At 47.6% G+C, this 16,243-nt stretch overlaps 1 protein-coding gene across 1 annotated transcript in view; it reads right to left on the bottom strand.

Moving 5' to 3' along the window:
* Nucleotides 1-16,243, bottom strand: part of pik3r4 (phosphoinositide-3-kinase, regulatory subunit 4) — an 87,095-nt gene that overhangs the window by 35,330 nt on the left and 35,522 nt on the right. Inside the window, exons 10-12 of the mRNA XM_078415425.1 lie at nt 12,377-12,570; nt 8,748-8,973; nt 6,570-6,735 (exon numbers count right to left, since the gene is read on the bottom strand). Of these exons, the coding sequence (XP_078271551.1) occupies nt 6,570-6,735; nt 8,748-8,973; nt 12,377-12,570 (586 nt within the window). The remainder of the gene's footprint in view (nt 1-6,569; nt 6,736-8,747; nt 8,974-12,376; nt 12,571-16,243) is intronic.

Here is a 16,243-nt window from a genome sequence, read left to right as displayed (position 1 = left end):
GCCTTGACTATTTTTTTCCTCTTCACGTACCTAAAAAAACTTTTGCTATCCTCCTTTATATTATTGGCTAGTTTACCCTCGTACCTCATCTTTTCTCCCCGTATTGCCTTTTTAGTTAACTTTTGTTGCTCTTTAAAAGAGTCCCAATCCTCTGTCTTCCCACTCTTCTTTGCTATGTTATACTTCCTCTCCTTAATTTTTATGCTGTCCCTGACTTCCCTTGTCAGCCACAGGTGTCTCTTACTCCCCTTAGAGTCTTTCCACCTCTTTGGAATAAATTGATCCTGCAACCTCTGCATTATTCCCAGGAATACCTGCCATTGCTGTTCTACCGTCTTCCCTGCTAGGGCCTCCTTCCAGTCAATTTTGGCCAGCTCCCGCCTCATGCCTCTGTAATCCCCTTTGCTATACTGTAATACCGACACTTCCGATTTTCCCTTCTGCCTTTCCATTTGCAGAGTAAAACTTATCATGTTGTGATCACTGCCTCCTAATGGCTCTTTTACCTCTAGTCCCCTTATCAGATCAGGATCATTACACAACACTAAATCCAGAATTGCCTTCTCCCTGGTAGGCTCCAGTACAAGCTGTTCTAAGAATCCATCTCGAAGGCACTCTACAAACTCTCTTTCCTGGGGTCCATTTCCAACCTGATTTTCCCAGTCTACCTGCATGTTGAAATCTCCCATAACCACCGTAGCATTACATTTTTGACACGCCAATTTTATCTCCTGATTCAACTTGCAAGTTAAAGTATCAGGTTGGATGGAATGGAAAGTGGGTGAACAATGGACAAAATTATGACATGATTTGAGAGTAGAAGATCGTGAAAAGGATGGGGTGATTGGAGAAATGGGCTGAAGACAGGGTCGAGACCTTGCTAATAGACAGTGGCATTGGGTGATGAATGAGTAGCATGGGTAAAAAACATGTCCAAAATCAGGTGAAAACAAAAAAAAAAATCGCAGGGGATAGGGTCTGGAAACTGATTGAATGTCAGAGTCGTACAGCACAGAAACTGGCCTTTATGCCCAACTTGCCCATGTCGACCCATCTAGGCACTTGGCTTCAAAACTAAAGGGCCTGTCCCACTTTAGGCGATTTTAAGGCGACTAGGCTGTCCCCGACAGTTCGCCGGGTGTCACGGGCATAATCGTGAGGAATCTTCCAAGAATTGTAGTGGATCTCAGTGTGTCGCTGAGAAATCATCCGGAGTGAAATTTCTCGGCGACAGCTGGCTTGTCGGCAGGTATCGTTGCTTATTGCGGGCGCTGTCGCCTGCTGTCCCCAGGTTTGCTAGGTTCTCTTAGATGCATTTCTTAAACGCGGCGCAGGCATTTCAGCGCCTGATGGATGGCGTGTGTCGTGGGCTGGACTTCATATTTGTGTACCTCGATGACATATTGATAGCCAGCCGCTCGCGGAAGCAGCACTGTGCCCACCTTCAACAGCTGTTTCAAAGGCTGAGTGAGCACGGCTTGGCTATCAACATCGCCAAGTGCCAGCTCGGCGTGGAAACCATCGATTTCCTCGGCCACCGCGTGGCTTCGCAGGGTGCGGTTCCTCTGCCGGACAAAGTTGAGGCCATCCGCCGGTTTCCCCGTCCCTTCTCGTTACGTGGCCTGCAGGAATTCGTGGGCATGGTGGCTTTTTACCACCGTTTTTTGCCATCTGCGGCCCACATCATGGAGCCGCTGTATCACCTTCTGGCAGGCGGACGTAAGGACATTGCGTGGACCGATGAGGCGGCGACGGCTTTCGATGGCGCAAAGGAGGCCCTGGCTCGGGCTGTGCTGCTCGTCCACCCACGGGAAAATGCCCCGACGGCCCTTACAGTGGACGCATCAGAGGTAGCTATCGGCGCCGTGCTGGAACAACTGACAGACAGGGGTTGGTGTCCCCTGGCCTTTTTCAGCCGAACCTTACCAGCGCCCAGAAGTATAGTGCGTTTGACCACGAGCTCCTGGCCCTGTACCAGGCAGTACGTCACTTCCGCTACTTTCTGGAGGGACGTCCGTTCACAGCATTCACGGACCACAAGCCACTGACTTTCGCCTTCACGAAGGTTGCAGACCCGTGGTCCGCCCGACAACAGCGTCATTTGGCGTACATTTCAGAGTACACAACCTCCATCCGTTTCGTGGAGGGGAAAGAAAACCGGGTGGCCGACGCGTTGTCGCGCCCCGCCGTCGAGGTGGTTTTGGATGTGGCGCCTGGCATTGACTATTCAGCCCTGGCGGTGGCTCAACTGGTGGACGACGAGATACCCGCCTACCGGACTGCCATCTCCGGCCTCCGCCTTGAGGATGTCCCTCTCGGCCCCAATGGAGCGACAATTTTGTGCGACGTGTCATTGGGCCAACCACGCCCCATCGTGCCTGCTGCCTGGCGCAGGCGGATTTTCGATGTAATCCACGGGTTGGCTCACCCATCCATCCGGACGACAGTCGCACTGGTGGCCACACGGTTCATGTGGCACGGTCTCCGCAAGCAGGTTGGCAATTGGGCCCGCACCTGCGTTGCGTGCCAGACGGCGAAGATCCAGCGCCACGTCCAGGCGCCTCTCCAGCAAATCGGTCTGCCAAACCGCCGATTTGACCACCTGCACGTGGACATTGTGGGTCCCCTCCCGACTTCGAGGGGCATTACTCACCTCCTCACGGTGGTTGACAGGTTCACCCGGTGGCCAGAGGCCATACCATTGACCGACACGTCCACGGCCACGTGTGCTCGAGCGTTGGCTGCAAATTGGATCGCACGCTTTGGGGTGCCGGTGGACCTTACATCAGACCGGGGACCACAGTTCACCTCTGAGTTGTGGTCAGCCATGGCTGAGCTGTTAGGGGTTCGGCTTCACCACACCACGGCCTACCATCCGCAGGCTAACGGCCTGGTGGAGAGGTTCCACCGGCAGCTCAAGGCTGCGTTGAAGGCACGACTCTCCGGTCCCGATTGGATGGACGCACTGCCGTGGGTCTTATTAGGCATCCGGACGGCACCCAAGGAGGACCTCGCAACGTCATCAGCCGAGCTCGTCTACGGGTCGCCGCTCACCGTGCCCGGGGAGTTCGTGCCCTCATCGCCGGGGCAGCAGGAACCGTCCTCGTCCACCCTACAGCGCCTTCGTGAGCGAGTGGGAAAACTGGCACCCGTCCCTACGTCTCACCATGGGACGTTCCACCCGCACGTCCCATTGGCCCTCCGAGATTGTGCCTACGTTTTTCTCCGCCGCGACGCCCATCGAGCACAGCTTCAGAGACCTTATGAGGGCCCTTTCAAGGTGCTGAAGCACGGTGAGACAACTTTTGTGTTGGACATGGGGGGCCGACCGGAGGCCGTGTCAATTAATCGCCTCAAGCCAGCGCACTTGGACATTGACCAGCCGGTGCGGGTTGCACAGCCTCGGCCGCGCGGGCTGTAGTGGGCCAAGTAGGCCAAAATAACGACAAGTAGGCAAGGTTAACGAAAGCGTGTTTACTGTATCACTGGAACTCCAAAAGGGGATGAGAGTCATGCGGTCCTTGACCTTTATACTCCCGGCCGAAGTCCGCCTCCTTGGCTCGACCCATTCCCGTGCCGAGGGGTCGTGAGTGGTATGGCCCGACCCTCGGGAGCCGCCACAGGACCCCCCCCCCCAGAACCAGAGGCACGAAGCGCACCGGTGGTCGCACTAGTCGACCGAACCGTGTACGGTACCCGTCCGACGGGGTGTCTGGCGGGGGCTCAGCTGAAGGGACAACCGGGGGGGCTGGCGGGGGCACTGCTGGAGGGACAAACGGGGGCGGAGAAGGGGGTACAAATACCGGTCGAGATGAGGGGATCGGCGGGTGCGGTGTTGGAGGCACTTGTAAAGGGGGGCGCCCGCGCGGCCGAGGCTGTGCAACCCGCACCGGCTGGTCAATGTCCAAGTGCGCTGGCTTGAGGCGATTAATTGACACGGCCTCCGGTCGGCCCCCCATGTCCAACACAAAAGTTGTCTCACCGTGCTTCAGCACCTTGAAAGGGCCCTCATAAGGTCTCTGAAGCTGTGCTCGATGGGCGTCGCAGCGGAGAAAAACGTAGGCACAATCTCGAAGGGCCAATGGGACGTGCGGGTGGAACGTCCCATGGTGAGACGTAGGGACGGGTGCCAGCTTTCCCACTCGCTCACGAAGGCGCTGTAGGGTGGACGAGGACGGTTCCTGCTGCCCCGGCGATGAGGGCACGAACTCCCCGGGCACGGTGAGCGGCGACCCGTAGACGAGCTCGGCTGATGACGTTGCGAGGTCCTCCTTGGGTGCCGTCCGGATGCCTAATAAGACCCACGGCAGTGCGTCCATCCAGTCGGGGCCGGAGAGTCGTGCCTTCAACGCAGCCTTGAGCTGCCGGTGGAACCTCTCCACCAGGCCGTTAGCCTGCGGATGGTAGGCCGTGGTGTGGTGAAGCCGAACCCCTAACAGCTCAGCCATGGCTGACCACAACTCAGAGGTGAACTGTGGTCCCCGGTCTGATGTAAGGTCCACCGGCACCCCAAAGCGTGCGATCCAATTTGCAGCCAACGCTCGAGCACACGTGGCCGTGGACGTGTCGGTCAATGGTATGGCCTCTGGCCACCGGGTGAACCTGTCAACCACCGTGAGGAGGTGAGTAATGCCCCTCGAAGTCGGGAGGGGACCCACAATGTCCACGTGCAGGTGGTCAAATCGGCGGTTTGGCAGACCGATTTGCTGGAGAGGCGCCCGGACGTGGCGCTGGATCTTCGCCGTCTGGCACGCGACGCAGGTGCGGGCCCAATTGCCAACCTGCTTGCGGAGACCGTGCCACATGAACCGTGTGGCCACCAGTGCGACTGTCGTCCGGATGGATGGGTGAGCCAACCCGTGGATTACATCGAAAATCCGCCTGCGCCAGGCAGCAGGCACGATGGGGCGTGGTTGGCCCAATGACACGTCGCACAAAATTGTCGCTCCATTGGGGCCGAGAGGGACATCCTCAAGGCGGAGGCCGGAGATGGCAGTCCGGTAGGCGGGTATCTCGTCGTCCGCCAGTTGAGCCACGCCTGCCGAGGGCCTGGAGATCATCAAAAGGCCCTTCACTGAGCTGCATGCGAATGTCGGACGGCAGTAAGTGGAGAAATACATAGTCAAAAAGGAGGCAAGGTTTGTGACCGTCCAGCAACGCGAGCATGTCACTAAGCAGCGCGGATGGGCGCCGGTCGCCCAGGGGAGGCATTTGGAGGATTCTTTTAGCCCGCTCCATTCTCGGGAGCCGGTAAGTTTCCAGCAATAGATCTTTTAACGCGTTGTATTTACCTTGGGTCGGTAGGTCGGTGAGGAACTCGGTTACCCGCTGGACCGTGTCCTGGTCCAGGGCTCCAACCAGGTAGAAAAACCGTGTATCATCCGACCGGATGGATTTGAGCTGGAAATATACCTCAGCTTGCTGGAACCAGACATGGGGTCGGTGGATCCAAAAGGTAGGGAGGGCTACAGAAATTGCCTCGATAGCCGGTGTAGCGCCCTCGGACAGCGAGGCGAAGGCTGAGCCCCATGTCTTGTCCATTTTTCTATAATGGACCGTTCGGGGTCACCAATGTAGTGGGCCAAGTAGGCCAAAATAACGACAAGTAGGCAAGGTTAACGAAAGCGTGTTTACTGTATCACTGGAACTCCAAAAGGGGATGAGAGTCATGCGGTCCTTGACCTTTATACTCCCGGCCGAAGTCCGCCTCCTTGGCTCGACCCATTCCCGTGCCGAGGGGTCGTGAGTGGTATGGCCCGACCCTCGGGAGCCGCCACAACATAATATTAAAATAAGTAAAGTCATTTCAAAATACCATAAAATGCTTGTGTTTAACCAATTTATTTACCATCAGGACATTTGACAGGTAGATTGGAGGCGACAGTTTGACGGTCAGGTGAGCGTGGGAATTTTCGCGATGTTTATGGCCATCAGTCATTACATTTAAAATGGGCTCCCAACCTAGATATGCATCCCTGAAACCAGATATGCATCTCCCGTACATTTTCAAAGAATGCCCACACATCTTTCACAAAAATCCACTTAACCACTTTTTTAAAAAAAAATTCATACAGCTATTAGTAAACTGGAAGTAAATCTAGTTTATGCCTTGTTACAGTGAAGCTTGTTTTTTAAGTAACCCATGCAAGATGTTATAGTTCAAAACTCTCAAGTACTTACCGACTTGTCAGTGATTTCAGCGAAAATTAGGAGGCCGGAGAAGCATTGACAGCGTGGGAATTTCACGATATTTCCAAAGACGCTGTAATCTCGACGTGACTCGGCATTGTCGTGGTCATTGTCGTCGGGTAAAAGAAAAGACCGGCGATCTGCTACGACTTTGACAGTCGCCGGCAGTCGCCTTAAAATCGCCTAAAGTGGGACAGGCCCTTAAAGAAGCACCATATACAGCTTGCTCTAAATGCACTTGCATAGTTGACACCTTGTGAGAGCATTACGCACAAGGTGGTGTGGTCAACATTTCAGGCCTACATTAGCCTGTTCAGACTTGAAAACAATCCTGTACGATCAAAAGCATGGGAACCGGCCCTGAATAATTTCAACAATACCTTGTGGTTGTAGTCTTTCCTTCCATCTTCTGACTATCCCAGATCTTCACAGTCCCATCATTCGAGCATGTGGCAAAAATTGAATGTTCGTCAGACACCCGGATTCTATTCACTGCTGATTTATGTTCATGAAGATGTGCAACCAAAAGCCCTTTGGGATGCCAGCCTAGACAGATAGTAGAATTCACTCATTTTAAAATTGCAATGAGTCACAATCCTACAGTACATTTATCCTCACATTCGATATAATATATATATACAGACAAGAGAGAGAGATATAGATATATATATCTCTCTCTCTCTCTCTAGTGTGAGGATAAATATATATATTTATATATATATATGTATTTATAACTAAAACTCTCATCTTGTCTGTTTGTTTGTGCGCACCCAATATACATCCAAAACGGTACACGATAGCGCAACAATTTTAGGTCCACCATACTCCCCATTGGCCTGCGGTTCAAATGGTTGTTATATTTTAAGTTATTCACTTTTTAAAATTTAATAAATCACTTTTTAAACTTTAATAAATCGCTCCCACTTGCCTTGCCCGTCAGCCGCGCCTGTGCAGTAATACCTCCGTGATCGACGTCACAATGGGAAGCCAACGGGTCTGCACCTGCGCCATTGGGGCCCGTTGATCTAATACTTACGTGTTCATCCTGCGTCACAAAGGTAAGATGGCCGACGATCTGCCCGTGCTCAGTTGGGTGAGGGTTGCCGTTGAGGAGGGCGGGACCACCTACCCTAGTGACAGGAGTACAGGAGTGGCGGCCAATGAGGGGGGGGGCGGGCGAGGAGAGCTCTCCTGCTGCTGGCCTATGCCACCCGGGGCCGGGGTGAGTGGCTCCCTCTCCTCTTTCCTCTCCCCCCTCCCTGCCCCCGGCCCCGGGGGAGTTTTAAGGGGGGTTGAGGGGGGATGGAGTGGGTGAGTGTGTGGGGGAGCGGGAGGGGAGGGGGAGGGTGTGTGCCACACCAATGCTGTGGAGGTTTGGACCCAACGGGTCGACAGCTGCTAGTGAACACTAAATGTGAACACAATTTAATATAACCTCTGAAACCTAACTAATACAAGTTATATATTACATGAAAACGAATTGTTGAAAAGCAAAAATAAAAAATCAGTATTCACTCAACACAATAAAATTGCAAATACTCAAGCTACATGAACATATGTCCACGAATAGTCAGAAAACAGCTAAAGAAGAAACCATTCATTTTTTTAAGAAATACTGAAATATATTTGAAGCAAATACAGTTTAAAGACTGAAAAGTATGTCATTACATTACTTGTACAATACACGTTGACTTCATTGGTGTAAATATCTATAGCTAAAGTTGTTTCACCAAGTTTCTGTTTCAAAATCAGAAGGTACGCTCGAATTGAACTAGTGGACAATTCGCACCTCAGGACGAAAGGTCTTTATTCGGTAACTGCACGCAAACTGGTGCTTAATTTTTGAGGTACTTATTTTAATGAATCCAACATCATGTTAAATTTTTGAGCAATGAGGTCATCAATCAGTTCGTAGAAATAACATTGAGAATGTATAAGATTATTAAGGGGTTAGACACGTTAGAGGCAGGAAACATGTTCCCAATGTTGGGGGAGTCCAGAACAAGGGGCCACAGTTTAAGAATAAGGGGTAGGTCATTTAGAACTGAGATGAGGAAAAACCTTTTCAGTCAGAGAGTTGTGAATCTGTGGAATTCTCTGCCTCAGAAGGCAGTGGAGGCCAATTCTCTGAATGCATTCAAGAGAGAGCTAGATAGAGCTCTTAAGGATAGCGGAGTCAGGGGGTATGGGGAGAAGGCAGGAACAGGGTACTGATTGAGAATGATCAGCCATGATCACATTGAATGGTGGTGCTGGCTCGAACGGCCGAATGGCCTCCTCCTGCACCTATTTCTATTGAGAAGCTAATTGCCCCATGAACCAAATAATGAGATAACTTCAAAAAGCAACCCTAATCGCACTCTATCAGAGATAGTCCCTCTCCTATACAATCACGCTGCCCTCCCTTCATATATATTTTTTCTTTCTTCTCTGGTTCTGACATATAGTTGTCAACCTGGAACATTAACTCTGCTTTGCTTTCCACAAATGCTACCTGGCCCATTGAGTGTTTCCTGCAATTTCTGTTTTTTTTATTTAAGTGTGTTATCTTTGTGTACCTGGTGGTGGAGATTTGCTCTCCCATTCAGCACTTTCCATTAGCTGTTTTGCCATTCGCTCAGCATTGCACTGCTCTCGCTTCTGCTGGACCAGGTGTTGGAGCTCAGTGACACACGTAGTAATACGTCTCTGGTACGTGGAGGGCAACAATGGCACAGTTCCACTCTGCAGAACTGGCAAGGAGGCAGCTGGTTTCCTTGTTGGGACCACCGTTCCTTCAGCTACCTTTAATAATATTAAGAAGAATAAAAGGACTCTAGATTTTCCAATTTTGAATCAGAGCAATATAAAAATTAAAAGCAACTATTAGTTTATATAGGACAGCTACAAAGAACTTGTCGGCTGTAGGCTCCCGGTGGCTCAGCACTTCAACTCCCCCTTCCACTCCCAGCCTGACCTTTCTGTCATTGACCCCCTCCATTGTCATAGCGAGGCCCAGCGCAAATTGGAGGAACAGCATCTCATATTTCACTTGGGCAGTTTGCACCCCAGCGGTATGAACATTGACTTCTGTAACTTCAGATAGTTCCTCTGTCCCTCTCTTTCCCCTCCCCCTTCCCAGTTCTCCCACTGTCTTCCTGTCTCCTACCACATCCTATCTTTGTCCATCAGTCTGAAGGGTCTTGACCCGAAACGTCACCCATTCCTTCTCTCCTGAGAAGATGCTGCCTGACCCGTTGAGTTACTCCAGCATTGTGTCGACCTTAGATTTGAACCAGCATCTGCAGTTATTTTCCTACGCATGTAGGCTGTTGTTAATAGGTTAGAAATTTGTCCCAAATGGATTAATCTTTCCATTGAAACTGAGTCCCATTAAATGTTATCAACTACAATCTTGTTGTTTTCTACGTTGTTCTCTTTCTCAAATCAAGCATGTATTTCAATTATCCATCCATACCCAATTCCGTATGATGATCTACCGTGCACATCTTTCCCAGCAATATGTGCCTCAAGCTGTCCAGAATGGTAATTTAATAATCATTCTGAACAGCTCATGGCACAGATTTAGGAACATTTCTTCCCCCCCAACTAAATATTTTAGATTTTAAAAAAGTGGCTGCGTTTTCTTCATCTCTGCCAGGCAGCTTTGTTGTGAACTCCCATCTAACTATCTGCTCCCTTGCTGGTCAGTTTACCTTCAACTTCTGAACCAGCACAATCAAATGCCAAAGTTAAAAATAAGCCATTGCTTTTGACCTCCTGGTCTATCACCGAATCCAGGGAATGTCGTGGTGACAAAGCACTTTGTTCCTTTAGCTTTATGCAGAAAATTGCTGGTAAAAGTAACATTAGCCCGTTAATCTGAAAGGAGTTGTTTCCCAGGAAAAATAAATTAAAATGATTTACTCAGATTCCTTATTTTAATGTTTTCAATCAATTTCTAGGATTCAGACTACTTCATTTTATTTAATTATTTAGAATTATTGTAATTGTTTTAAAGGCATTTAGATAGTAATGGTTTAGAGGGGTATGGGCCAAACCCAGGCAGACTAGCTCAGCTATAAAACCTGCAAGGCGTGAACGAGTTGGAACGGAGAGCCTGTTTCCAAGCTGCGTGACTCTATAACTCCAAGTGTTTCTAATGGTCAAAGATGTTTAAATGGTTTAAAAAGCATTGATGTCAGAAATCTGACTGGAAGTTTTACTGTGTTCCAGGGTGGGACCTTCAGGCTACAGTCACCCGATCTTAAATCACCATTCATAGCTTCGTATGCTTCATTTTATAGGAGATCTTGGGTAATGTAAATGAATTGGCCGTATAGTTTACAGGAACCATGGGCAATGGGCTAGGTCAAGTATGATCAGGCCCATTGCAATAAAATTCCTGGAAGTATGAGCTGATCATTAAATTTATGGTCGAGGAGTCTTTATGGTTCATCCTGTTTAAGCTAGCCAATAAGGAATATTAAGCCTTCTTCCAATGTTTAAAGGTGAAGTTTTGTTTCGAGCACCCTTTCAGGCAGTGAATTCCAGACAGAACCAGTAGGGAGATGGGAGAAAAAGTTCTCAACTTGTTTCAAATCTAGGTCGCCTGATTATTGATCTCTCTATATTAGGAAATATATCTTCCCTATTAACACCCCTAATATTTGATATATCCAAATTTTACTTCTATCATCCTGAAGAAAATAATTCCAGCATATACAATGGATCATACTGTACACAGTGTTCAGCAACAAAACAGAGTGGCATTCATTGAATGGATGTGCAACATTTCATCTTTTCCCGTTGGAAGCAAAAGAGCAGAGTGATATTCTTCCCACAGAAAAATACTGCATGTTTTGGTGATTAGTGATCAGCAATAAATACTAATTTTGCTAGCAGCATCCATGTCCTGAAAGCTAAAATGACACCTGCCATACCTCTTTCCACTATCCGTTTAAATCTCTTGAACCGTAGTTTAGGAGCAAGGAGGTCCTAGTGCAGTTCTACAGGGCCCTGGTGAGACTGCACCTGGAGTATTGTGTGCAATTATGGTCTCCTAATTTGAGGACAAACATTATTGCTATTGAGGGAGTGCAGTGCAAGTTCGCCAGGTTAATTCCCAAGATGTCGGGACAGACATATAATGAAAGAATGGGTCGACTGGGCTTGTATTCACTGGAATTTAGAAGAGAGGGGATCTTATTGAAACATATAAGATTATTAAGGGATTGGACACACTAGAGGCATGAAACATGTTCCCAATGTTGGGGGAGTCCAGAACCAGGGGTCATAGTTTAAGAATAAGGGGTAGGCCATTTAGGACTGAGATGAGGAAAAACAAATTTCACCCAGAGAGTTGTGAATCTGTGGAATTCTCTGCCACAGAAGGCAGTAGAGGCCAATTCACTGGATGTTTTCAAGAGAGAGTAAGATTTACCTCTATGGGCTAAAGGAATCAAGGGATATGGGGAAAAAGCAGGAACAGGGTAATGATTTTAGATGATCAGCCATGATTATATTGAATGGCTCGAGGGGCCGAATGGCACCTCCTGCACCTATTTTTCTATGTTTCTATTGCTAACTTCTTCACAGTTCATGATCCTTACAAGTTTTGTGTAATTTCTGTATTCGGAAATTGTGCCCTATTTTCGCACAGTGGTGCAGTTGGTAGAGCTGCTGCCTCAGTGCCAGAAACCCGGGCTCAATCCTGATTTCAGGTGTTGTGTTTGTGGAGCTTGCACGTTCTCCCTCTCACATGTATACACATCTCACATGTAGGCTTCCTCTGGGTGCACTGGTTTCCTACCACATGCCAAAGAAGCGTGGGTTTGTAGGTTAATTGGCCTCTGTTAATAGCCCGCTGTGTGTCGGACGTGGATGCAATAGTGGAATAACATAGAACTAATGTGAACACGTGATTGATGACGTGAATAGGCTGAAGGGCCTATTGCCATGCTGTATATCTAAACTAAATTGAATTATGAAAAGGAGTGGTCCTAGTACCAACTCCAAACCATTTACAGATACCACAAAACCAAGCCAAGTGTTCGAGAAATTGAAAACCTTCCCTCCATCATCTCTCCAGTCACGTTGGCCAACTCTCCAATTATTGTATTTATGAGATTGCTTTCAAATCTTTTCTAACTTTCTAAAATTCTGCCAAAAGGACCTCTCTCTCGTTTGCAATGAATTTTCTATTAACCTGTTGCAAAGCTGCGTTGGTTTCGATCATCATTCCTGGTGAAGACTCTGATCTGAGGCTTTTCCCAGTGGCATTTTCCTGATCTCCAGGGGCTGCAAGGACCTTCGGCTGAACAATATTTGCATGTTCAAGAGAGCCAAACATGCTCTTCCATTCTTCATTTAAATTAGAGTCTTGTTTAACATGTCTTCGTGCTATAAAATACCAAAACATTGAGTTCAGCAAACCCTGTAGTCGTCTAAAATCTATTAAATTACTGATAATTTACAAACTTTCTGAACTTCATAGATTGTTCCAGAAAACAAGTTGCTGGTAGCCAAAAATAAACTGCTGGAGGAGCTCAATGGGCCAGGCAGAATCTCTGGAGGGAAATGTGCAGACAATGCTTTGGTGAGGAGACACTGGTGGGGGCTCTATCCACAATAGCGATAGGTGGAGGGAGGGGGGTGGAGGGGGGGGGGGGTGTATGGAGCAACTACATTTCCTCAAGAAACATGGCACATGAGATATCTGAGTGGAAAGCCTCACCTTGTATGTTTCTTTTTTTTTTTTCCTAATCAGATGTACAGCACTTTGGTCAACGTGGGTTGTTTTTAAATGTGCTATACAAATAAAATTGACTTGACTTGACTTGACCTTAAAGCAGATGCATCGCACACAGAGAAACTGTGGAAAAGGGATGGCGCCCTTGCAAGAGACAGGATGAGAGATATAGTATATGTGGCTATGGAAATCAGTGGATTTTTAGTAGATAGTCTGCCTCACATCTTCCCTTCCCCACCTTCTGCAGAGACAACTCCTTCTACAGTTCCTCTCATCACTTATCATCTCCAGCCTTTGTGACCATCTCCACCCTTCATTCCCCCACCTGACCTACCTGCCAATCAAGTAACTCCTTACCTTGACCCACCTAGCTCTTGTCAATTCTTGCCCCACCCATCCCCCTTACTTCTTTCTATCAGCTATCTCCCCTCTACTACAGTCGAGAAAAAGGGTTCCATCCAAAAATATCGTCTGTCCATTTTACCTCATACTGATGCTGCCTGACCAGTTGAGTCCCTCCAGCAGTTTGTCTTTTGCTCAAGACCACAGCATCTGCAGGTTCTGGTGTCTTCAAAATTTGCTCATATTTTGATCTAATCCTTCTATCAAAGTTAAAGCATTTTAATGCATTCTAATTGAGAAAGTTGTTTTTGATATATCCACTGAGTGCTCAATACGAGGATTCTCTGCTAATTTTGCAACCGAAAAAATGACTTTTCAACATTTTTATGGACACCAAGTCATTGCTTATGCTGAGATATTGCAATCAAAAGAAATATCCCATTTATTATGCCAATTGTTCCCCCAAATTTTCTTTTAGGCTATTCAGAACAAATTATGGCAATTTGCAATGTACATCAGACAGCTCCCTTTACAGAGAGCACAAGAACTTCTTTCAGACATGCAGCGTCTGAACCAGAAAGTAAAAGTTGGAAAAAAAAATTCCATGTACAAGATGCAAAGAAAGAGCATTAAGGGAATGACAGCAATAACAAAAAATGTATTTCCTCAATGTGTGGAATTTGCAACAATTATTAAATTCATTTCCTCCGCTACGGAAACTGAGACATCACACTGTTAAAATTCTACATTTGAAGGAACAAGCTCCAACATTTCCTTGAATATTTAGTATGTGTCTACAGTTAATAATGCAGCTTCATCTATTGTTCTCATCACCAAGGTGGGAAATTGAAAAGTCTGTAGGTGGATAAGTCACCTTGACCGGATGGACTGCACCCAAGGGTTTTGAAAGAGGTGGCTTTAGAGATTGTGAAGCATTAGTAGTGGTGATCTTTCAAGAATCACTAGAATCAGGAATGGTTCCAGATGAATGGAAAATTGGAAACATTACCCCACTGTACAAGAGGGGAGCAAATCAGAAGAGTGGAAACTATATGCCAGTTAGCCTGACTTCAGTGGTTGGTAAGATTTTGGAGTCCATTATAAAGGTTGAGGTTACGGAGTACTTAGAAGTTCATGATAAAATTGGCCAAAGTCAGCATGGTCTTGTGAAAAGGCCCACATAGAGTGGATGTGGAGAGGATGTTTCCACTAGTGGGAGAGTCCGGGACCAGAGGCCATAGCCTCAGAATTAAAGAATGTTCTTAAAGAATGTTAAAGAGGAAAAAAATAGTTAAGCCAAATGTGGGTCCCGTGAAGACAGAAGCAGGTGAATTTATTATGGGGAACAAGGAAATGGCAGACAGATTGAACCGGTACTTTGTTTGTGTTTTCCTTAGTGAAGACAGATCCAATCTCCCAGATGTTCTAGTGGCCAGAGATCCTAGGGTGACGGAGGAACTGAAGGAAATACAGGAAGGAAATGGTGTTGGTAGATTGATGGGACTGAAGGCTGATAAATCACCAGGGCCTGATGGTCTGCATCCCAGGGTACTTAAGGAGGTGGAACTAGAATTTGTGGGCGCATTGGTGATAATTTTCCAATGTTTTATAGATTCAGGATCAGTTCCTGTGGATTGGAGGGTAGCTAATATTATCCCACTCTTTAAGAAAGGAGGGAGAGAGAAAACGGGAAATTATAGACCAGTTAGTCTGACATCAGTGGTGGGGAAGTTGCTGGAGTCAATTATAAAAGACAAAATTGCGGAGCATTTGGATAGTAGTAACAGGATCGTTCCGAGTCAGCATGGATTTACGTAGGGGAAATCATGCTGGACTATTCTTCTGGAATTTTTGTGAGGATGTAACTGGGAAAATGGACAGGGGAGAGCCAGTGGATGTAGTGTACCTTGGCTTTCAGAAAGCCTTCGACAAGGTCCCACATAGGAGATTAGTGGGCAGAATTAGAGCACATGGCATTGGGGGTAGGGTACTGACATGGATAGAAAATTGGTTGGCAGACAGAAAGCAAAGAGTGAGGATAAATGGGTCCCTTTCAGAATGGCAGGCAGTGACTAGTGGGGTACCGTACCGCAGCTATTTACAATATACATTAATGACTTAGATGAAGGAATTAAAAGTACCATTAGCAAATTTGCAGATGACACAAAGTTGGGTGGCAGTGTGACCTGTGAGGAAGATGCTGTGAGGTTGCAGGGTGACTTGGACAGGTTGTGCGAGTGGGCGGATGCATGGCAGATGCAGTTTAATGTGGATAAATGTGAGGTTATCCACTTTGGTGGTAAGAGCAGGAAGGCAGATTATTATCTGAATGGTGTCAAGTTAGGAAAAGGGGAAGTACAACGAGATCTGTGTGTCCTAGTGCATCAGTCATTGAAAGGAAGCATGCAGGTACAGCAGGCAGTGAAGAAAGACAATGAAATGTTGGCCTTCATAACAAGGGGAGTTGAGTATAGGAGCAAAGAGGTCCTTCTGCAGAGTTGTACAGGGCCCTAGTGAGACCACACCTGGAGTATTGTGTGCAGTTTTGGTCTCCAAACTTGAGGAAGCATATTCTTGAGGAAGGACAATGAAGGAGTGCAGCGTAGGTTCACAAGGTTAATTCCCGGAAAGGCGGGACTGTCGTACGTTGAAAGACTGGAGCGACTGGGCTTGTATACTCCGGAATTTAAAAGGATGAGAGGCGATCTTATTGAAACATATAAGATCATTAAGAAATTGGACATGCTAGAGGCAGGAAACATGTTCCCGATGTTGGGGGAGTCCCGAACCAGGGGCCAGTTTAAGAATACGGGGTAGGCCATTTAGAACGGAGGTGAGGAAGAACTTTTTCACTCAGAGAGTTGTGAAGCTGCGGAATTCTCTGCCTCAGAAGGCAGTGGAGGCCAATTCTCTGGATGCTTTCAAGAGAGAGTTAGATAGTGCTCTTAATGATAGCAGAGTCAGGGGATACGGGGAGAAGGC

Source organism: Rhinoraja longicauda, chromosome 2 (genome assembly GCF_053455715.1).
Source record: "Rhinoraja longicauda isolate Sanriku21f chromosome 2, sRhiLon1.1, whole genome shotgun sequence".
NCBI lineage: Eukaryota > Metazoa > Chordata > Chondrichthyes > Rajiformes > Arhynchobatidae > Rhinoraja > Rhinoraja longicauda.
Note: the sequence above shows the minus strand (reverse complement) of the source record. Positions and strands in the feature narration are given on the sequence as shown.